The following is a 23,224-nucleotide window of genomic DNA, read 5'->3' as shown; positions in this document are numbered from 1 at the left end:
AGAGAGCATTTTGGAGATGGTGATCACAATTCTATCTCCTTCACCATAGCATTGAAGAGGGATTGGAACAGATAAGTAAGGAAAGCATTTAACTGGAGTAAGGGGAAATATGATGCTATCAGGCGGGAGCTTGGAAGTATAAATTGGGAAAAGATGTTCTCAGGGAAATGTACGGAAGAAATGTAGCAAATGTTCAGGAGATATTTGCGTGGAGTTCTACATCGGTACGTTCCAATGAGACAGGGAAAGGAACCGTGGTGTACAAAGGCTGTTGTAAATCCAGTCAAGAAGAAACAAAGAGCTTATGAAAGGTTCAAAAAGCTAGATAATGATAGAGATCTAGAAGATTATAAGGTTAGCAGGAAGGAGCTTAAGAAAGAAATAAGGAGAGCCAGAAGGGGCCACGAGAAGGTCTTGGCGGACAAGATTAAGGAAAACCCCAAGGCATTCTACAAGTATGTGAAGAGAAAGAGGATAAGATGTGAGAGAACAGGACCTATCAAGTATGACAGTGGAAAAGTGTGTATGGAACTGGAGGAAATAGCAGAGGTACGTAATGAGTACTTGGTACTTTGTTCAGTATTCACTATGGAAAAGGATCTTGGAGATATTAGGGATGATTTACAGCAGACTGAAAAGCTTAAGCATATAGATATTAAGAAAGAGAATGTGCAGGACCTTATGGAAAGCATCAAGTTGGATACGTCACTGGGACCGGATGAGATCTACCCCAGGCTACTGTGGGAGGAGATTGTTGAGCCTCTGGCGATGATCTTTGCATCATCAATGGGGACGGGAGAGGTTCCGGAGGATTGGAGAGTTGCGGATATTGTTCCTTTATTCAAGAAATGATGAAGATGGACGTGAAAGCACAGAGGAACATCTGGAAAAATTTCTGAAACGCTCGTTTGCTGCTGTCGTTACTGCGCGGTCGGGAATCTTCCAGAGGGTAGGCCTCAAAATCCCCGGCTTTGCCAGCTGTTGGCGACAGAGAAGGAGGTCAAATCGTTCGGATAGTGATGGTGCTCAGTATTCGGTGTCGGAGAGCTGATCAGAGCTCTAAGTTTTCGGATGACTTAGAGTCGGACTGTGGTCGAGTATGGCAGGGAGAGTTTTTTTTCCTTCTTTCCGTCTGCGTGAGATGTGGGACATTTGGGAGACTTTGAACTTTACTGTGCTCATGGACTGTTCTTCATCAAGTTATGGTATTGTTGCACTGTTGTAACTATATGTTATAATTATGAGGTTTTGTCAGTTTTTTCAGTCTTGGTCTGTCCTGTGTTTTGTTGTATCACAGGGGAGGAAATATTGTATCATTTCTTAATGCATGCATTACTAAATGACAATAAAAGAGGACTACGTGTCTTCATAATCTAAAAGAAAGGGAGTAGTGATAGCCCAGGAAATTATAGATCAGCAAGTCTTACTTCAGTGGTTGGTAAGTTGATGGAGAAGATCCTGAGAAGCAGGATTTATGAACATTTGGAGAGGCATAATATGATTAGGAATAGTCAGCATGGCTTTGTGAAAGGCAGGTCGTGCCCTATAAGCCTAACTGAATTTTTTGAAGATGTGACAAAACACATTGATGGAGCAGTAGATGTGTAAATGGATTTCAGCAAGGCATTTGACAAGGTACCCCATGGAAGGCTTATTGAGAAAGTAAGGAGGCATGGGATCCAAGGAGAAATTGCTCTGTGGATCCAGAACTGGCTTGCCCACAGAAGGCAAAGAGTGGCTGTAGATGGGTCATATTCTGCATGGAGGTCGGTCACCAGTGGTGTGCCTCAGGGATCTGTTCTTGGACCCCTACTCTTCGTGATTTTTATAAATGACCTGGACGAAGAAGTGGATGGATGAGTTAGTAAATTTGCTGATGACACAAAGGTTGGGGGTGTTGTGGATAGTGTGGAGGGCTGTCAGAGGTTACAGTGGGCCTTTGATAGGATGCAAAACTGGGCTGAGAAGCGGCAGATGGAGTTCAACCCAGAAAAGTGTGAGGTAGATCATTTTGGTAGGTCAAATATGATGGCAGAATATAGTATCAGTATCAATGATAAGACTCTTGGCAGTGTGGAGGGTCAGAGGGATCTTGGGTCCCAGTCCACAGGACACTCAAAGCTGTTGCGCAGGTTGACTCTGTGGTTAAGAATGCATACGGTGCATTGGCCTTCATCAATTGTGGGATTGAGTTTAGGAGCCGAGAGGTAATGTTGCAGCTATATAGCACCCTGGTCAGACGGTCATCTCACTATAAGGAAGGATATGGAAACCATAGAAAGGGTGCAGAGGAGATTTCCAAGGATGTTACCTCGATTGGGGAGCATGCCTAATGAGCATAGGTTGAGTTAACTCGGCCTTTTTTCCTTGGAGCGACGGAGGATGAGAGGTGACCCGATAGAGGTGTGTAAGATGATGAAAGACATAGATTGTGTGGATAGTCAGAGGCTTTTTCCCAGGGCTGAAATGGCTAGCATGAGAGGGCACAGTTTTAAAATGCTTGGAAGTAGGTACAGAGGAGATGACAGGGGTGATATTTTTTTAAAAACGCAGAGAGTGGTGAGTGCGTGGAATGGGCTGCCAGTGACGGTGATGGAAGCGGATACGACAGGGTCTTTTATGAGACTCCTGGACAGTTATATGGAGTTCAGAAACATAGAGGGCTATGGGTAACCCTAGGTAACTTCTCAAGTAAGGACATGTTTCGCACAGCTTTGTGGGCGAAAGGGCCTGTATTGTGCTATAGGTTTTCTATGTTTCTATGAAGAGAATGTTGAAATGCCTTCCCAGGTAATCAATACAGAGAGCAATTATCATTGGTGAGTTTGTCCGATCAGTAGATAGGAACATCCAGTGCTGGTGCTGGAGGAATATGGGTAAATATTATGGTTCTCAGGTGACCGAAGATGGCACTAATTGGAAGATCAGATCTTCCAACTTGGATACCTGAACTGATTGGGTCTAATGCATACCTCCTGTCTTTCATGTTCTATTTTCTGTAAAATGGGAGAATTTTAACCTACCTTGAGCTGTCAACCTGTTGATGGGAGATTCAGGAACAAGAATGGGAGATACTGCTGATGCCTGAAGTAGTCCATGGAACTCAGATTCAGCAATGGACAAAGATGAGGCTGGCAAAATCTGGAAATTTCACCAAACGGGAAACATAAAGCAACACTTAATACTGTGAAAATATTAATATCATTACCTACATTTGTCTTTCCATTTAAATTGGCCTAGAAATTATTTTGCTCATGGAAAGATATCTCAATGTGATGGTGATTGGTGAAGTATTCAGTGATTTGTCCGAGTGAATTGAAATCTGGCATTGGGACGATCAGGCAGTTTGTAGGGATATGGGAAGGTATGGGAAAGGTGTTGATACCATGAGAGACAAGCATGAAGGCAAGGTGGAATCCTAGCACTGAACTACAGAGCTAGAGACCCACCTCTAATAAATGCCTTCTTCTGCATGACTTGCCTGGAGCAGCCGCTGGCCATCTGTGTGATGAAAAGCCATGGAAGTAGCATAACATACAAAGAACTGGACAGGACTGCATGTATCCAGTACCAGCATCCATTCAATGTCAGAAGGTCAATGAACAGAAATAATGGATTTTGTAGTCGTTGCTACTAATTTCCAATTTTCTTTAACAAAATAATTTTCTCAAAATTTAACTGTGTAGAACATGACCATTAAAATTTGATGCATTAAAATTTTTGGTTTCCCAATTTTCCAATCTAAATTAAGCATTAGAAATACAAAATAAACTAGGGTTCAGTGAGTAAACGCTTTCATTGTACATTGAAACTCCCTCATGATCTTATGTCTTGAAGTGTGCAAATCCAATATTAACACAGAAAAATCATTTCTGTAGACATAGAAATACTTCCTAAAAATTCTGGCGGGAAGAATCAAGTAAACTTGTTCTGAAATATTTTTACATTCGTTGATTTGTTACACACCACAGTGCTTGATGTTGATGGAAAACATGACAGCTGACTGTGATTTGACAGGCTGGATGATGCTCTCCAGTACTGCAGTGACTCAGCATCTGTTGAAAGAAAATGAAACATCACTAGATATCAAAGCCATCTATAAATGTAGCTTTTTACTTTTGAGTGATTTAGGATTATACAAGAAACAAGATTTTGCCAATTGTATAAATACAGTTAATGTACGCTCAGTGGCCACTTTATTAGGTACAGGAGTGGAACCTGGTGTGCTCTCCTCCAGCTGTAGCCTATCTACTTCAAGATTTGACGTGTCTTGGTCATTCAGAGATGCTCTTCTGCACATTTTAGAGATGCTCTAAACACGTGATTATTTGAGTTGCTGTCACCTTCCTCTCAGCTTAAACCACTTTGGACATTCTCCTCTGACCTCTCTCATTAACAAGGCCTTTTTGCCCACACAGCTGCTGCTCACTGGATGTCTCCTATTTACTTGTACCATCCTCTGTTGTGACAGGGTCCTGAATTACCCCCATGAACTGTGCTCGATTACCCCTATGAACTGTGCTTTGAAGAGAGAGAGAGAGGGAGAGAGAGAGTTATTTAACACCGACATTTTGTTTTTGTGAGACAGAGACAGAGAAAGAGAGAGAGAGAGACAGAGACAGAGACGAAGACTGCTCACAGTATGTTTACATTTCTACAAGGTCGCTGCCTGCTTGGAAATTCTTAGAGAGAGAGAAAGAAGGAGCTGTTTGAATGACAATTGGTATTCAGCACGGGGAGATAAATAGAAGGTCAGATGATAGACCTGAGACACATGGTTTTGGACACTGGCTGAGCTTTGTTGTGCCCACAAAAAAGTGGGTTTTGGAGGATCGATCAGTGGCTCTCGCAGTCTGGAGAAGGTGTCACTGGTGGGGAGGTATTTTTTGTGTCCAACCCTCACCTGGGTTGATACCTCCACCACAGAAGAACAGTCCTCTTTTGTTATGGTCACAGTCGGTGACTTCTAAAGGATTTCGGAGGACAATGGGAAAATCGACGGCGTCAGCTCACCTGAAGACTCAAATCTCTCCCTCTCTCTCTCTCTCCATCACTACTCAACTCAATACCACGAACTGAACTGAACTTTACTCATAAGATCATAAGATATATAAGCAGAATTAGGCCATTTGGCCCATCAAGTCTGCTCCACCATTCAATCATGACTGATCCTTTTTTTTCTCCTCCTCAACCCCATTTCCGTAACCTTTGATGCCATGTCCAGTCAAGGACTTGACCATCTCTGCCTTAAATATACCCAATGATCTGGTCTCCACAGCTCCCTGTAGCAACAAATTCCACAAATTCACCACCCTTTGGCTAAAGAAATTTCTCTGCACCTCTGTTTTCAATGAATGTCATCATTGTAAGACTATCTATTTACTCCTAGACTTGAAGAAGCTTGGTTTTTATATATATATTTCCACACTAACCAATATACTTTCTTATATATAATCATTGCTAATCTGTTTAATTTATCTGCAGTTATATTACTGTATTGCGTAGTTACTAATAAATACCATTAGTTACTAGCAATAGTGTTTTCCATTTCTGCTGGTTCTTTAACTCGTCACGGGGTACGTAACACTGTAAACTCCAGAGCAGGGATTCTCAACCTTTTTTATGCAATGGACTCTAACCATTAACCGAGGAGTCTCTGGACCCAAGACTGGGAACTCCTGTTCTAGAGACATGAGGTATCTAATAAAGTGGCCATTGAGTGTATGTTCATGATCTTCTGCTGCTATAGCCAATCAAATTTAAGGTTCGATGTGTTGTGCGTTCAGAGATGCTTTTCTGCATATCACTGTTGTAACGCGTGGTCATCTGAGTTACAGTTGCCTTCCTGTCAGCTTGAACCAGTCTGGCCGTTCTCCTCTGACCTCCCTCATTAACAAGGCATTTTTGCCCATACAGTTGCAGTTCATTGGATGTTTTTTGTTTGTCACATCATTCTGTGTAAACTCTACAGACTGTTGTGCATGAAAATCCCAGGAGATCAGCAGTTTCTGATGCTCAAATCATCCCGTCTAGTACCAATGATACTATGATCAAAGTCACTTAGATCACATTTCTTCCCTATTCTGAGGTTCGGTTTGAACAACAACTGAATCGCTTGACCATGTCTGCATACTTTTATGCATTGAGTTGCTGCCACACAATTGGCTGATTAGATATTTGCATTAACGATGTGTACAGGTGTACCTAATAAAGTGGTCTGAGTGTATATTTACAACCTCATTACTTAAGCTTCATAGATAGTCATTTTGCCTGCTGTTGTCTTCACAAATTGTAAAGACTGTATTGTTCAGTCCATTAGCCTTATCTTAATGATACCAAATTCGTAGGGGTGACACGGTGGAGTAGTGGTTAGTGTAATGCTATTACTCCACCAGCTAATTTTATCAGGGTTCAATTCCTGTCACCGTCTGTAAGAAGTTTGTATGTTTCCTCAGGTACTCCAGTTTCCTCCCACATTCCAAAGGTGCACGGCTGGGATGAGTGAGCTATGGGCACGTCATGTTGGTGCCAGCACGGCGATACCTGCAGGCTGTCCCCAGAACAAGCCTTGATGACTAGGTGTAAACGACGCGTTCCGATACATGTACATTTGACAAAAAAGCTAATCTTTAACATATATAGTACGTTGACTACACAATTCATTTTGAAGCACACAACTTTGTGATCTTATACTCAAATTAATTCATACAAATGTATGTATTCTGTTTTCAATGAGAACTCAACTTTCCATTCCCAGAGAAATAATCCACCTATTTAAAATGTTTATCACTTACTTACACGATTTCATTAATTTTAGTACTATTTTATTAAAAAGACTCCCCCTGGAATGACTTACCTTACCTAATTACTGAATAAAATACCAGTAATTATTTGCCATCTAATGGTAGCATCATCATTATGTTAATGGACAGTGATTAGAGATCTAAACTAAAATTCCAAGGCACAAGTTTAAACTGAATTACAATTTAAAGTCTCAAAATGTGAAGTTGGAACAAAATGCATCCAAGAATATTTTGTGAAAATTCATATGGTTCACTGACGGTCTTGTCCAGTCTGTTAATCAACACAGCTCCATCATTGCAAGATCTGTCTGTGTTCAGGACAAAGAAGCTGGCGGAAAAAATCACTGCGGACACAACCCACCCTGCAGATTGCCTCCTCCGAAAGCTCTATAGGGCTATTAAAACAAAAATTACGCCATCCTAAAATTTTCTTTCCCTAGGCAGTTAATCTGATCAACCATTCCGGTTAGTTCTCCCCCCCACCCCCCCACCCCCATTATCCTTGTCACTGCACTGCAGACACTACAAAAAAAACTTTTTATAAAGGTAAACAACAGGAATTCTGCAGATGCTGGAAATTCAAGCAACATACATCAAAGTTGCTGGTGAACGCAGCAGGCCAAGCAGCATCTATAGGAAAAGGCGCAGTCGACGTTTCAGGCCGAGACCCTTCGTCAGGACTAACTGAAGGAAGAGTGAGTAAGGGATTTGAAAGCTGGAGGGGGAGGGGGAGATGCAAAATGATAGGAGAAGACAGGAGGGGGAGGGATAGAGCCGAGAGCTGGACAGGTGATAGGCAAAAGGGGATACGAGAGGATCATGGGACAGGAGGCCTACGGAGAAAGACAGGGGGGGGGTGACCCAGAGGATGGGCAAGAGGTATATTCAGAGGGACAGAGGGAGAAAAAGGAGAGTGAGAGAAAGAATGTGTGCATAAAAATGAGTAACAGCTGGGGTACGAGGGGGAGGTGGGGCCTAGCGGAAGTTAGAGAAGTCAATGTTCATGCCATCAGGTTGGAGGCTACCCAGACGGAATATAAGGTGTTGTTCCTCCAACCTGAGTGTGGCTACATCTTTACAGTAGAGGAGGCCGTGGATAGACATGTCAGAATGGGAATGGGATGTGGAATTAAAATGTGTGGCCACTGGGACCATGGACACATTCGAAATGATTACGCAACCACCAACTGCGACTCCAGCCTTGAACTCCAGGCCGGGTCTTTATGTGCTGCTGTTGTGACTCCCGTCTCCCCTTCCCCCACCACCACTCCGCAGCCCCATCTTCCTCAGATCCCACCGTCAACTCCTGGGCCCTCAGAGGCTCCATCTTCCTCTCACCCCAACCCTCCCCTCTCCATTGACACCCCCAGCCTCCCCCCTCCCCCCTCTGATCCCAGCTCTCATCCGTGCCGGGTCTTTACCATCCCCTCCGACCTTCAACTGTCGGAGGCAGAACGCTCTGTTCTCAGTAAGGGCCTCACGTTTGTCCCCCTTCGCCCACACCTCAGCGAGTTCCGTGTTCGCCACGATGCGGAACTTTTCTTCCGCCGTCTCCGTCTCCGAGCCTACTTCTTCGGCAAGGACTCTTCCACCCCCACCGATGACCCCTTCTCCCGTCTTCAACCCTCCTCTTCTTTATGGACACCCCGCTCTGGTCTTCTGCCTGCTCTGGATCTCTTTATTGCCAACTGCCGACGGGACATCAACCGTCTCGACTTCACTGCACCTTGTCCCCATTCCAACCTCACTCCTTCGGAACGCTCTGCTCTCCACTCCCTCCGCACTAATCCTAACCTTATTATTAAACCCGCTGATAAAGGGGGTGCTGTTGTAGTCTGGCGTACTGACCTCTACCTTGCCGAGGCACAGCGACAACTCGCGGATACCTCCTCTTATTTACCCCTCGATCGTGACCCCACTAAGGAGCACCAGGCCATTGTCTCCCACACTATCAACGACTTTATCCGCTCAGGAGATCTCCCATCCACTGCTACCAACCTTATAGTTCCCACACCCCGCACTTCCCGTTTCTACCTCCTACCCAAGATCCACAAACCTGCCTGTCCTGGCCGACCTATTGTCTCAGCTTGCTCCTGCCCCACCGAACTCGTTTCTGCATACCTCGACACTGTTTTATCACCCCTTGTTCAATCCCTTCCGACCTATGTTCGTGACACTTCTCACGCTCTTAAACTTTTCGATGATTTTAAGTTCCCTGGCCCCCACCGCTTTATTTTCACCATGGATGTCCAGTCCTTATATACTTCCATCCCCCATCAGGAAGGTCTCAAAGCCCTACGCTTCTTTTTGGATTCCAGACCTAATCAGTTCCCCTCTACCACCACTCTGCTCCGTCTAGCGGAATTAGTCCTTACTCTTAATAATTTCTCCTTTTGCTCCTCCCATTTCCTCCAAACTAAAGGTGTAGCTATGGGCACCCGTATGGGTCCTAGCTATGCCTGCCTTTTTGTTGGGTTTGTGGAACAATCTATATTCCGTGCCTATTCTGGTATCTGTCCCCCACTTTTCCTTCGCTATATCGACGACTGCATTGGCGCTGCTTCCTGCACGCATGCAGAACTCGTTGACTTTATTAACTTTGCCTCCAACTTTCACCCTGCCCTCAAGTTTACCTGGTCTATTTCCGACACCTCCCTCCCCTTTCTAGATCTTTCTGTCTCTGTCTCTGGAGACAGCTTATCCACTGATATCTACTATAAGCCTACTGACTCTCACAGCTATCTGGACTATTCCTCTTCTCACCCTGTCTCTTGCAAAAACGCCATCCCCTTCTCGCAATTCCTCCGTCTCCGCCGCATCTGCTCTCAGGATGAGGCTTTTCATTCTAGGACGAGGGAGATGTCTTCATTTTTTAAAGAAAGGGGCTTCCCTTCCTCCACTATCAACTCTGCTCTTAAACGCATCTCCTCCATTTCACGTACATCTGCTCTCACTCCATCCTCCCACCACCCCACTAGGAATAGGGTTCCCCTGGTCCTCACCTACCACCCCACCAGCCTCCAGGTCCAACATATTATTCTCCGTAACTTCCGCCACCTCCAACGGGATCCCACCACTAAGCACATCTTTCCCTCCCCCCTCTCTCTGCATTCCGCAGGGATCGCTCCCTACACAACTCCCTTGTCCATTCGTCCCCCCCATCCCTCCCCACTGATCTCCCTCCTGGCACTTATCCGTGTAAGCGGAACAAGTGCTACACATGCCCTTACACTTCCTCCCTTACCACCATTCAGGGCCCCAAACAGTCCTTCCAGGTGAGGCATCACTTCACCTGTGAGTCGACTGGGGTGATATACTGCGTCCGGTGCTCCCGATGTGGCCTTTTATATATTGGTGAGACCCGACGCGGACTGGGAGACCGCTTTGCTGAACATCTACGCTCTGTCCGCCAGAGAAAGCAGGATCTCCCAGTGGCCACACATTTTAATTCCACATCCCATTCCCATTCTGACATGTCTATCCACGGCCTCCTCTACTGTAAAGATGAAGCCACACTCAGGTTGGAGGAACAACACCTTATATTCCGTCTGGGTAGCCTCCAACCTGATGGCATGAACATTGACTTCTCTAACTTCCGCTAGGCCCCACCTCCCCCTCGTACCCCAGCTGTTACTCATTTTTATGCACACATTCTTTCTCTCACTCTCCTTTTTCTCCCTCTGTCCCTCTGAATATACCTCTTGCCCATCCTCTGGGTCACCCACCCCCCACCGTCTTTCTCCCTAGGCCTCCTGTCCCATGATCCTCTCGTATCCCCTTTTGCCTATCACCTGTCCAGCTCTCGGCTCTATCCCTCCCCCTCCTGTCTTCTCCTATCATTTTGCATCTCCCCCTCCCCCTCCAGCTTTCAAATCCCTTACTCACTCTTCCTTCAGTTAGTCCTGATGAAGGGTCTCGGCCTGAAACGTCGACTGCGCCTCTTCCTATAGATGCTGCTTGGCCTGCTGCGTTCACCAGCAACTTTGATGTATGTTGTTTTTATAAAGGTGTTTACATTGTAAATAAACACTGGTATTGTCTGTATTTATGCACATTTTATTCCATACCCATTCTTTAACCTCTAACTTTATTTTTATATAATTATTTATTGTTTATAATTGTTGAATGTTGTTTTTTGTTGCATGTCGAACCAAGATAAACATACCACAGCAAATTCCTAATACATGTAAATGCATAAGGTGAATAAAGCTGATCCTAGATGCTTAATATGCAACACAAATCCTCCACAAACAGAACTGAATTTTACCTGTGTCCTGAGATATACAAACAATAAGTCAAACAATGATGTTAACCATGTACAGTCAATTAGCAAAAAATCAGTATCAGGCCAATATACTCAATGGATATGAATCAGATGATGTCAGTCTGTGCAGGTACCACAGTGATCTGGTTTTCCCAATTATATGAATATTTGGCAAAGTGGTTGATGGTAAAGAAGGAAGTTTTAGGCCGCAAGAAGATATCAAAGGACTAACTGTATAGAATTCAGTCCTGAGGTAATGCATTTAGAAACAGCAAATAAGATGAAGGAATACACTATTAATGCTTTCTAGATCACAGCTTTAGGATCATGCATAATTTTAGACATTGATTCTGGAAAGTGGAATTAACCGAGACAGATCTCATTTTACAACACTGTTCGATTGGGCTACAGAAATTTCTTTGCAATTTAACTTGCTTATGCTTGTTTATATAATCATCCATATACATGTGATCATTCTGTGAGTTCTTCAGTTGTTACAGTTGCTCTGGAAACTTCTTGGTTTCAGTGACGGATGTCACATTACTTGAATCGGGCTATTTCACTGATTAATGTTAACAATGCAATTTACTGTTATCAGTGGTCTGGTATAAGAAGACCACACCACCCTTAACTTTCTCTGCTCATCACTATCTCTTGTCTCTCTGTTCATCGCCACACCACTTCTCCCTTTCTTTCCTTTGATATTATAACACTTAATAAAACGATTGTATGCAACATTTTATGCCTCATTCTCAACTTCTGAAGAATACAAAAACATCAGGATCCAACAACATGGACATAACTGGATTCCTTCAATGCTGTAACTTCCTCCAATTCTATACATTTAATGTTTATGAAGTACAAGGTTAATGAAAGCATTGGATATATTGTTAAATTTTGAAAATAAGATATTCTTAAAACTCCTACCTTCAGAAGTGGTGCTGAGCAAAGTGCTGCTAGGTTTTGGAAAGTTCAAATCAAACATGTATCTTCCCAGGTAGCAGTGTTTTGCCATTTGAGCCACATGATCGTAGAACTGACAGTGGTATAAAAGGGCCTGGAGAGCAGGCAGCCCGACTAGAGATAAGCCAGACTCCTCATCATGAACACAGGGGCTCTACAAAAGAAAACATTTCAGGCAAAAATTAAAGCATAACCATGAATTCAGTGCTTCCAACAGAAAAACGGACCTTTCTTATTGCTTCCGACTTACTAAACACAGTTCATTGTCTTTGGAGTTGTAAATGTGTGCTATATAAATTGGCGCTATATTTGTTTAATTGTCAGATGTTATCTGAGTTTAAAGGTTTCAGGAATGAAACCAAGACAATTCACTTTTAGGAGAGTGATTATTCAAATTGAAGTATATTATTTGAATCATAAAGCATTTTAAACAATTAAATTCCTGTTTATCGAGCGCCATTAGAGGGAACTATATCGTTCACTCTGGTCACACCAGTTTCTTTTAACTGCCAGATTTGCCAATATGATTGTTCAGAAAGAAATCCCCTATAGTTCTTTATATGGTTGGTAACATAATTTTATCAGTAATTACCACTAAGTACTTTATATGTTGAAATTGGTGGGTGAAAGTTAAATCTGGCACTATGCAGGTGATGCAGCAATAAATGTTTAAGATGGCAAGCCATGGTATCTTTGGCATCAACATTCAGCTTGCAAGTCTATTTACGCTGTTCTAAAACCCATGGTCCTTCACTGTTCCATCTCCTTTCTTGGATCCAATTACCCCATCTGCAATGCTAAAAGTAATCTGCTCACTGCTCTTGTGTAACCCAACAGTATAAACTAACCCCCTCACCTGGATTCACCTAACACTTGCCAGTTTGTACTCCACCTTCTTAGTCTGGCTGTTTTCCCCTTCCTTTCTAGTCCTGATGAAGAGTCTTGGCCCAAAATGTCTACTGTTGATAGATGCTGCCTGACCTGTTGAGTTCCTCTGGATTTCCAACATCTGCAGAATCTCTTATGTTAATAATATAAATACAGAATTCCTTCTCGACACTTATAAAAACATACATCAGACTTTAAATCCTCATATTTTGTTTCTTTTTACATTACTTTTACCATTGTTCAGGAAATACTCCAAATGCACATTTAATATCAATTCAGAATCAGGTTTATTATTACTGACGTATAGTATGTCATGAAATTTGTTGTTTTACAGAGGAGTATAGTGCAAGGTATAAAAAATCATAAATTACAATAAGAAATATTTTAAAAAGTAGTGCAAAAAGAGAGCAAAAAAGTGATGTAGTGTTCATGGACCATTCAGAAATCTAATGGCAGAGGGGAAGAAGCTGCTTCTGAAACACTGAGTGTGTGCCTTCAGGCTCCTGTATAGCAGCAATGAGAAGAGGCATGTCCCAGATGGTGATAATTTTGACCTTTCAGCAACTACTTATGATGTAGGCTTCCATGCTTATGCTTTATATTTATTGAAGAGATATTGGCTTTGCAGACTGAGCCGGCATTTAATTACCCATCCTCAGTTGCCCTTCAAGGTGGTGCAGGTGAGCTACCTTTTGGGTACACCTTTAATGTTGTTAGGGAGTGCTTCTCGATTTTGACCCAGTGATTGTGAAGTTATAACATATAACATTTCCAAATCAGGATGACCTGTGGCTTGGAGGGCAACTTCCTGTTGGCGGTGTCAGAGAAAGATCTAATCATGGGATATACTGGGCAACATAGAAACAATAATCCATCACTGGAGGCATGAAGGCCAGTCAGTCAGTGTGCCTGGAGTTTGGGGTCCTGTCAGCACCTAGTCTGAGAGTCAATACGGCAGATCGAAGCCTGAAGGTTGATCAGAAGTCCAGAAATTGAAGCCCAATGGCTGCACCCGGGACTTGGAGGACCATCCATGTGTTTAGGTAGGTAGGTTGGAGGGAGGAAAGGGACTTGTTCTGCTGTTTCTGTTTTGTTGCTTGCTGTGCTGAGCATTATGGGCATGTTACGATGGCACCCGAATGTGTGACAACACTCGTGGGCTGCCCCTAGCACACCTTTAGGTTGTGTTGGTTGGTAAGACCAATGACGTATTTCACTGTATATTCCCATGTACATGAGACAAATAAATGTGAATTTGAACCACTATTTTGTGGGTACTTTAAATTTAAAAATTTAGTAGCAATCAAAGCATCCAATGCTACTGAACTAACCATACCCAACAGAATGGAGAAATGAGTGAATTCCAGTATAGGGACACCATGAAGGGAAATGGCCAGGGTTGGGCATGTGAGCTACCAGTTCACATCAACGATGGGGAAATGTGGGTGCCAATGACAGAGTGGATAGGAGTAATGCTATTTACAATGTAAATACATGGTGGCACTTACCTATTTATGCACATTTTATTCCACATCAATAATTCTAACTTTATTTAATATAACTCTTTATAATTGTTGAATGTTGTTTCTTTTGATGCATGTCACCCCAACACACCAAGAAAATTCTTAATACATTTAAATGTATATGGTGAATAAAATTGATCCTTGAATGCTGCGCTGAGTTAAGCGGGAGTTCCTGAGAACGGTGACAATTGTTGGCCGGAGGGGTGGAGGGGCAACAGATCAGAGCTTTACTCATGGAAATGGGATCTAGAGAAACAGCAGCATTTGACGCTGGGTCCATAAGATCGGCTTGGGTGGTAGAGGTGAAGGCTATGTATGAGGTTGAGTGAGGGATCTGAAGGGTAACAGATGATTAAACAAATGAAAGGGGACCTAATTCAATGGAGTCCAAGCACCAGGCTAGGGCTTGCTCAGGGAGGCTGCCTTACAGCCCACTGGCATGGATACATTTATAAAGACAAGGCTTTATTTTCAAAAATAAAAAGCACATCACCTATAAGGAAAGACAAAAAGCTATGCATACCTGCCAGCTACAATTTTTGGCTTCCTCCATAGTGGCCGGCATACGAATCATCAGCAGGTTCTGCAGAATAGCTGCTGCCTGAACAGAAATCAGACTATTGTTACATTTCTGTTCCATTATCAAAATTATAATGGCACCCTCCAGATCCACAGCAATTCATGAGAGTGCAAACAGGAAAGACCATAAAATGCAGCAGCTTATTTGACCCATTCGCCCCATCAATCCACTCTGTCATTGAACTATAATTAAACACCATTTTCCTGCCTTCTCCCCGTAAACCTTAACCCCATACCAATCAAGACTCTAACAAAATCTGCCTTAAGTACATCCAATAACTTGGCAATAAATTCCACAGATTCAGCACCCTCTGATGAAAGGAGTTCTTCTCCCTCTCAGTTTTAAAAGGATGTCCTTTTGTTCTGAGACTGTGCCTTCCGGTTCTAAACTCTGGAAAAGGAAGAATCACTTTGTCACCTCAAGTTTCTGAACAAATGCAAACCCTGATATACCAGCGGAGGTGCAAACTGGATCATATTCTTGGACATATTATTTAATTACCATGACATTTTGAATATCATCATAACGTCAAGTCAAGCCAACATCTAATTCTGTGCAAAATGTGCACTCATTGTTCGTTTTTGTGTTGTTTTATTATTAGTGTCATGTGTACCAAAATACAATGAAAAGCTTGTCCTAAACACTGTGTTTATATAGATCAATTCATTACACAGTGGATTCAGATAGAATAAGGTAAAATAATAATGCACAATAAAGTGTAAAAGCCATCAAAAACATGCAGTGCCAGTACAAACATCAGTGAGACATTACACTTTATTGTGCAGGTTGTTACGTACCCCGTAACTGGGTTGCCAAACCAGCAGAAATGGATCACTCAGTTGGAGTCTGGAGTACTAGAACTAAGAAAGTTTTATTAAAGAAACAAGCAACACAGTAATCGAAAGGATAATAAATGCAACCGTTCAGTGATGATAAACACACATGTGCACAGAATTAAGATAACAGCATCAATCAAGCTCTATCGTTGTCTAGGGGTAAATGACCAATTTCAAAATGACTCAAAGTTCAGTCCAGTTTAGTAGTTCAGTTCGCAGTAATCGTTGCCATGGCGATGGACAAGGTGGGGAAGAGAGACATAGAATAGGAACAACTCATCATTCAGCACAGCTTCACTCACAGACCAGCGGGATGGCTCACAGACCAGCGAGATGGCTCACAAACAGCTTTTTGGGCGGGTCCTTGGTGATGTCACCTGAGGTCACCGACTGTGACCCCTCCTCCAGATGCGGTCGATCCTCTGCAGTGAACCCGGCACCCAGGCAAGGGCGGACACACACCGGGTTCCCGCTGATCGTACCTTTCCACCCTTGTCGTTGTCTGGGACTTCTCACCCACTCGTGAGAAGCGCACCGCTTCCAGGGTCTCGTTACCTCGGGTGGCGTGTGTCTGTCTTAGCGAACCTGTCCCTTTTTATCCCCCTGCTGGGGTATCGCCTGTCCATCACTTCAAACAGTTCAGGGCTCAAAGGGGGGAGCCGCTCCAGACAGCTCTTCCTCCCACATCCCTTCATTACACATCTCCAGACGCTGCTCCATTGTTCCTTATCTCTCCTTCCCCTGAGGGCAGGTGGCAGACCAACTGCTGATGCCACTGATGCTAGCCCAGGCCAGCAAACATCTTAATTTTATGTGTATTCTCGTAACACTTCCCCCCTTTAAGGATTTTTACCGGGAGGTAAAAATTACAAACATGACTACATTATCTGATACATACACAATATACATCTTTAACAGTTATTTAGCTAATACAGAGAATTTGAAATTGTCAACACCTTGACAGACAGTCATCACATTTTCTGTTCCTTTTACACGTGTTATTAATAATCCCTTAGACCAGGCTCCAACTCAGCAAACTTCATAGTGGCCAAAAACACTGATGAATTGCGACCAATGTAACCTCTCATTTGGTTTTGTCCCGGACCACAACAACAAGGGTCGTCCCATTCCGACTCAATTTTCCCTCGCAAGGGCTTAGTAGGAGGGGGACGGGTATTGACCGCAGAGTTATTGCAAAACTTCCTGCAGTACCCCACCATCTCCAAAAGCCTTCTGAGGGCCCTCTTGTCTGTCGGGGTTGGGAGGTCAGCGATAGCCTGCACTGTAGCTTGCATCACTGCCAGCTGCCCCTGTGTCACCACAATTCCCAGGTAAGTGACATTCGCGTGGCCGAATTCATTTTTTCCAAGGTTCACTATCAAGCTGGCTTCAGACAGCCGTGTTAAATTGCCAATACACACCTCTGTGTTCATCAGCCCTTTAGTCACTGAATTACTCAAAAAATATGGGTGTTGTTTACTTGGCCGCCCTATTGTAACCGACATAACCCAACGTCCCAGTTCTTTGCATTTCCTCGGGACAATCAAACACATGGGTGCGAGTCGTTTAATTACTCCTTCGGGGATTAAGGGAGAGACCTTATCAGTAGACCTGGCCAAAACAATAGCCTTCTCCCATCTGACCGATCCCATCCTAATCTTTTCAAAATGGTTTTTTCCTCTTATCAAGGGGCCCCTAGCTTCATTGATTTCCACGCTAACACCGACTAGGTTTGTTAGCATATCAAAAGCCGGTGACCGTCTCAGTTCGCGTCGGTCATGATCAATAACATTTTTCCCCCTGGGCAGCCGGTAACTCTCTTTCATGATTCCACCAACTGTTTCCTCCAGCACCGCAAAATGTCCACCGGGGGGTACCTCGTGGGCTATGTTAAAAACCTCATCCCCATAACTCTCTTGCACCACCCCCCACTCCTCATCTGCGGATGCTGTACTTGATTTCCCTTTCTTCCTTAGCACCTCCTCATCCGCACAATAGCTTGTCAAGGCTGTGTCAGAGAGAGCGGTCTCGGCAAAAACCATCAGCCCCTCGTCTCGCTCCTGCGTCTGCACAAATTCTTTCCCGGCTACTGCTACGTCCGTCCCAGCTCCCTCACTACCTCTTATCTCACTACACCCTGTCTCATACAAGGTTGGCAGAAATGTTTCAGCCAAATTCACCATCGCGGGCGGGGCCTCCATGCTGGCAGGCTGACCCGTCAATCTCACGACTGGGAACACGATTCCTCCGGCGATGTCATTACCGAGCAAGACTTCCACGTCTTTCATCGGTAATTCGGACCTCACCCCAATCGTGACTAGTCCAGAGACCAGGTTGCTCTGTAAATGTATCTGGTGCAAAGGGACTGACTCTGTCCCTTCCCCAACACCTTTGACCTCTACCTCCCCAGTCTGGGTCTCTGAGCTAAACTCTAATACACTCTTCAGTATTAGTGACTGACACGCTCCCGTGTCTCTCCAGATCCGCACTGGAACTGGTTTTAACCTCTCCTTCACTGACACCAGTCCGGCCGAGATAAACCTCTCGCGCCCTTCCTGGACTTTTTCAGACCTGTCCTTCCCTAGCGGTTCGCTTAACAGCTCGATACAGCCATTCAAAATTTCCGCTTTTCCTTTCCCCGTCTCCTTCCTTGGGGCAAAGCACCTGGACGCAAAGTGTCCGACTTTCCCACAATTATAACAGACGACCCCAGGAGACTTCCTACCAGACTGCTCCCGGTCTACCTTATCCTTTTCACTAGTCCCCGGCTTACTTTCTGACTTTTCCGGCGGACTCTCCCCGCCGTCCTGACTACCCTTCTGGTAGCCTTTACTCGGGGCAACCTTCATTTTATGCGTCAACGCATACTCATCCGCTAACTTAGCAGTTGCGGCTAACGTGGCTGCCTCTTTCTCATCGAGGTAGGGTCTCATACCCTCAGGGACACAACCTTTAAACTGCTCAATCAGAACCAGTTGCAGCAGTCTGTCATAATCCCCCTCTACCCCTTTCGAGGCGCACCAACGCTCACAATATGTTTGCATCTCACGAGCAAACTCCAAATACGTGCGGTCCCACCGCTTCCTCGCATTCCGGAACCTCTGCCGGTATGCCTCCGGGACCAACTCATAAATCCTGAGGATGGCCTCCTTCACCACCTCATACTTCTGGGCATCTTCCGCGGATAAGGCGGAGTAAGCTTGTTGGGCCTTCCCTTTCAGTACACTCTGAAGTAAAACAACCCACTTATCCCTTGGCCAGTCCTGACTTATGGCCACTTTTTCGAAATGGAGAAAGTACCGATCCACATCGGTATCGTCAAATGGGGGAACCAGCCTAACCTCCTGGGTCGCCCGGAACCCTCCACCTTGGTTCGGCACGAGCCCCTGCTCGGCCCTTATCCTTAACTTTTCCAGCTCACATTCCCTTTCCCTCTGTTTCTCCTCTCTCTCCAACTGTCTGTCCCTCTCTCTCTCTTCTCTCTCCAACTGTCTGTCCCTCTCTCTCTCTTCTCTCTCCAACTGTCTGTCCCTCTCCTGCCTTTCTACCTCTCTCTCTTTCTCCTGCCTTTCTAACTCTCTCTCTTTCTCCTGCCTTTCTAACTCTCTCTCTTTCTCCTGCCTTTCTAACTGCCGTACCCGGAACTCGTGCTCGAGTCTCAGTTTTTCAAGCTGTACCTGTACCGCGTCCCCAGCAGGTTTTTCAATAGACACCTCCCCCAGCTCACCTTGGGGAAACACACCTTTAGATACATAGTGCTCTACAATAGCTCTGTGTATCTCCTCTCTCCTCATTGTCGACTTCACCTTAGCAAGATTCACCCGTTTTGCCACAGCTATCAATTCCGATTTCCTGGCATCCTCTAATGCCTCCAAGGTCGGCGCCTTTATAAATTCCTCAACCTCCATTTCTGCTGTTTGTCTTTTCTTTCTTTCGGGAATTTTAACCCAATCAATTTACTCCGTCCCAAATTTAGCGTTCAAAATCGCGGACGAGAACCCCACTTATGTTACGTACCCCGTAACTGGGTTGCCAAACCAGCAGAAATGGATCACTCAGTTGGAGTCTGGAGTACTAGAACTAAGAAAGTTTTATTAAAGAAACAAGCAACACAGTAATCGAAAGGATAATAAATGCAACCGTTCAGTGATGATAAACACACATGTGCACAGAATTAAGATAACAGCATCAATCAAGCTCTATCGTTGTCTAGGGGTAAATGACCAATTTCAAAATGACTCAAAGTTCAGTCCAGTTTAGTAGTTCAGTTCGCAGTAATCGTTGCCATGGCGATGGACAAGGTGGGGAAGAGAGACATAGAATAGGAACAACTCATCATTCAGCACAGCTTCACTCACAGACCAGCGGGATGGCTCACAGACCAGCGAGATGGCTCACAAACAGCTTTTTGGGCGGGTCCTTGGTGATGTCACCTGAGGTCACCGACTGTGACCCCTCCTCCAGATGCGGTCGATCCTCTGCAGTGAACCCGGCACCCAGGCAAGGGCGGACACACACCGGGTTCCCGCTGATCGTACCTTTCCACCCTTGTCGTTGTCTGGGACTTCTCACCCACTCGTGAGAAGCGCACCGCTTCCAGGGTCTCGTTACCTCGGGTGGCGTGTGTCTGTCTTAGCGAACCTGTCCCTTTTTATCCCCCTGCTGGGGTATCGCCTGTCCATCACTTCAAACAGTTCAGGGCTCAAAGGGGGGAGCCGCTCCAGACAGCTCTTCCTCCCACATCCCTTCATTACACATCTCCAGACGCTGCTCCATTGTTCCTTATCTCTCCTTCCCCTGAGGGCAGGTGGCAGACCAACTGCTGATGCCACTGATGCTAGCCCAGGCCAGCAAACATCTTAATTTTATGTGTATTCTCGTAACAAGGTAAAGAATAAAATGTAAGATTGCAATGAGATTTCGATAACTAATAAAAGTTATTTGTAATATTTTAAGGATAAATTTCATTAAATTTCATTAAAGCATAGGGGTTATTATTGTTCAGTTCTGTTTTCCAATCAGCAATTTTCAGACAGTTAATTGTACATTGAGAAGAATGAAGGATTTTATATTAAAACCAATGAAGGGTAGAATCTTAGACATCTGTAAAGGGTGCAAAGTGTGCAAAGGAGAATGAAATAATTGCGACTCCAAATTCAATGCAGCACAAAAAAAACCACAAGGAACACAATAATAAAAAAAGCACAATAAATACATAAAGTAGCTTATATACGAGATTGATTGTATGTACATAAAGTGATGCTAGGCACAGTAGCGTCTGTACATAACGTGACTCCGACAAGAAATGATAAAATAGTGGTGGTGGGGTATGTGGTGGTGTGGTTAGGTTGAAACTTCTTGTAGTTTCCACAGCAGTGCTGACATTGTAACGGGGGATACGAGTGGTACGAGTTATCCTGAAGTCAATAACCATCTCCTTCGTTTTGCTGCCATTCAGAAAGTGGTTACTTACCTAGCACCAGGCCTCGAGCTCTTCCACCCCTTCTATGTAGGCCTTCTCATTGTTGTTGGTGATGATCCCACCACTGTCATGTCATCGCTGAACTTGACAATGTGATTACTCGGTGTTTGGCTGTGCAGTAGTGTGTGAGCAGAGTGTACAGCAGTGGGCCCAGTACACAGCCCTGAGAGGCACCCCTGTTGAGGATGATGGGGAGGGAGGAGTGATTGTATATCCTGACTATCTGAGCTTTGTTGGTTAGGAAGTCCAACACCCAGTTGCACAGTGGTCTATTTAGTTGCACATTGGTTCACTAATATCCGTGGGGCAATAATGTTGAATAGAACATAGAATAGTACAACACAGTACAGGCCCTTCGGCCCACAATGTTGTGCCGACCCTCAAACCCTGCCTCCCATATAAGCCCCCACCTTAAATTCCTCCGTATATCTGTCTAGCAGTCTCTTAAACTTCACTAGTGTATCTGCCTCCACCACTGACTCAGGCAGTGCATTCCACGCACCAACCACTCTCTGAGTAAAAAAACTTCCTCTAATATCCCCCTTGAACTTCCCACCCCTTACCTTAAAGCCATTTCCTCTTGTATTGAGCAGTCTTGCCCTGGGGAAGAGGTGCTGGCTATCCACTCTATCTATTCCTCTTATTATCTTGTACACCTCTATTATGTCTCCTCTCATCCTCATTCTCTCCAAAGAATAAAGCCCTAGCTCCCTTAATCTCTGATCATAATGCATACTTTCTAAACCAGGCAGCATCCTGGTAAGTCTCCTCTGTACCCTTTCCAATGCTTCCACATCCTTCCTATAGTGAGGCGACCAGAACTGGACACAGTACTCCACGTGTGGCCTAACGAGAGTTTTATAGAGCTGCATCATTACATTGTGACTCTCAAACTCTATCCCTCGACTTATGAAAGCTAACACCCCATAAGCTTTCTTAATTACCAAAATCCAAAAATGTGGAACCAAAATCCACAAACTGCATTCTGACATGTGTCCTTGTTTTCAAGGTGTGTCAGGGCCAGGTGATATGGCATCTGTCATAGAGCAGTTCTGTCAGTAAGCATACTGGTGAGTGTCCAGTGTTTCAGAAATGGCGTTTTTGATGTCTGTCATTACCACCCGCACAAATCTGCACAACACTAAAACATGGTCTTTCGAACCCTTGGGATGAAAGGTGAGAAGTAACTGTGTTTAGAAAAAAGAGTTCGATACAATCAGTGACAGAAAATGGATGGCACACTTCACTTCAGAACCGTGAGGAACTGTATAGAATTAAAGGGATTCACATATTTTCTCAGCACATCGAATTTTCAGATAGGTATACAACATTTTGTGCAGAACCAGATGATTTAAGATGAGAACACTGGAGCTGTCTGAAGACTCAGTTCCTTCCCGATTGCCAATGATTCAAAACACTAAACTGAATCTTCCGAGTGAACCTCAGATACGAGATCCAGGAAAATAAAACTGGATAAATGACTTTAATTTGCAAAATGAGAATACATCATATGAATTCTCAGAAAAATGGTCAGAACTTAAGAGGTGATTCAAGCAGCTAATCACCTCTCTTATGGTCTCCAGTGGAAGTCTTCTATTCTGCATTCAAAATCAATCACGACATACATCTAGTTACCCGGTAATTCCAGTGAGCACTGTCGGGTTAACTCTGTATCTTATAAAGTGGCCACTGAGTGTATAATTATGGACTTTTGCTGCTGTAGCACATGCACTTCAAGGATCGAATTGTGTATTCGAAGACTCTCTCCTGCACACCACTATTGTAATGCGTAGTTATTCGAGTTACTGCCACCTTTCTGTCAGCTTGAACCACTCTGACCATTCTTCTCTGACCTCTCTCTTCTGTTTTTGCCCACAGATGCTCA

The 23,224-nt window shown here is 44.2% G+C and overlaps 1 protein-coding gene across 3 annotated transcripts in view; it reads right to left on the bottom strand.

Moving 5' to 3' along the window:
- The window catches only part of rttn (rotatin), a 270,714-nt gene that overhangs the window by 71,018 nt on the left and 176,472 nt on the right, over positions 1-23,224 (bottom strand). For all 3 annotated transcript variants that reach the window (XM_063055143.1, XM_063055124.1, XM_063055134.1), the window contains 4 exons: positions 14,965-15,042; positions 11,995-12,184; positions 3,967-4,055; positions 3,024-3,141 (listed from right to left, as the gene is read on the bottom strand). In XM_063055143.1, the coding sequence (XP_062911213.1) occupies positions 3,024-3,141; positions 3,967-4,055; positions 11,995-12,184; positions 14,965-15,042 (475 nt within the window). The remainder of the gene's footprint in view (positions 1-3,023; positions 3,142-3,966; positions 4,056-11,994; positions 12,185-14,964; positions 15,043-23,224) is intronic.

Source organism: Mobula hypostoma, chromosome 1, assembly GCF_963921235.1.
Source record: "Mobula hypostoma chromosome 1, sMobHyp1.1, whole genome shotgun sequence".
NCBI classification, from domain to species: Eukaryota; Metazoa; Chordata; class Chondrichthyes; order Myliobatiformes; family Myliobatidae; genus Mobula; species Mobula hypostoma.
This window is presented reverse-complemented; position numbering and strand designations above follow the sequence as displayed.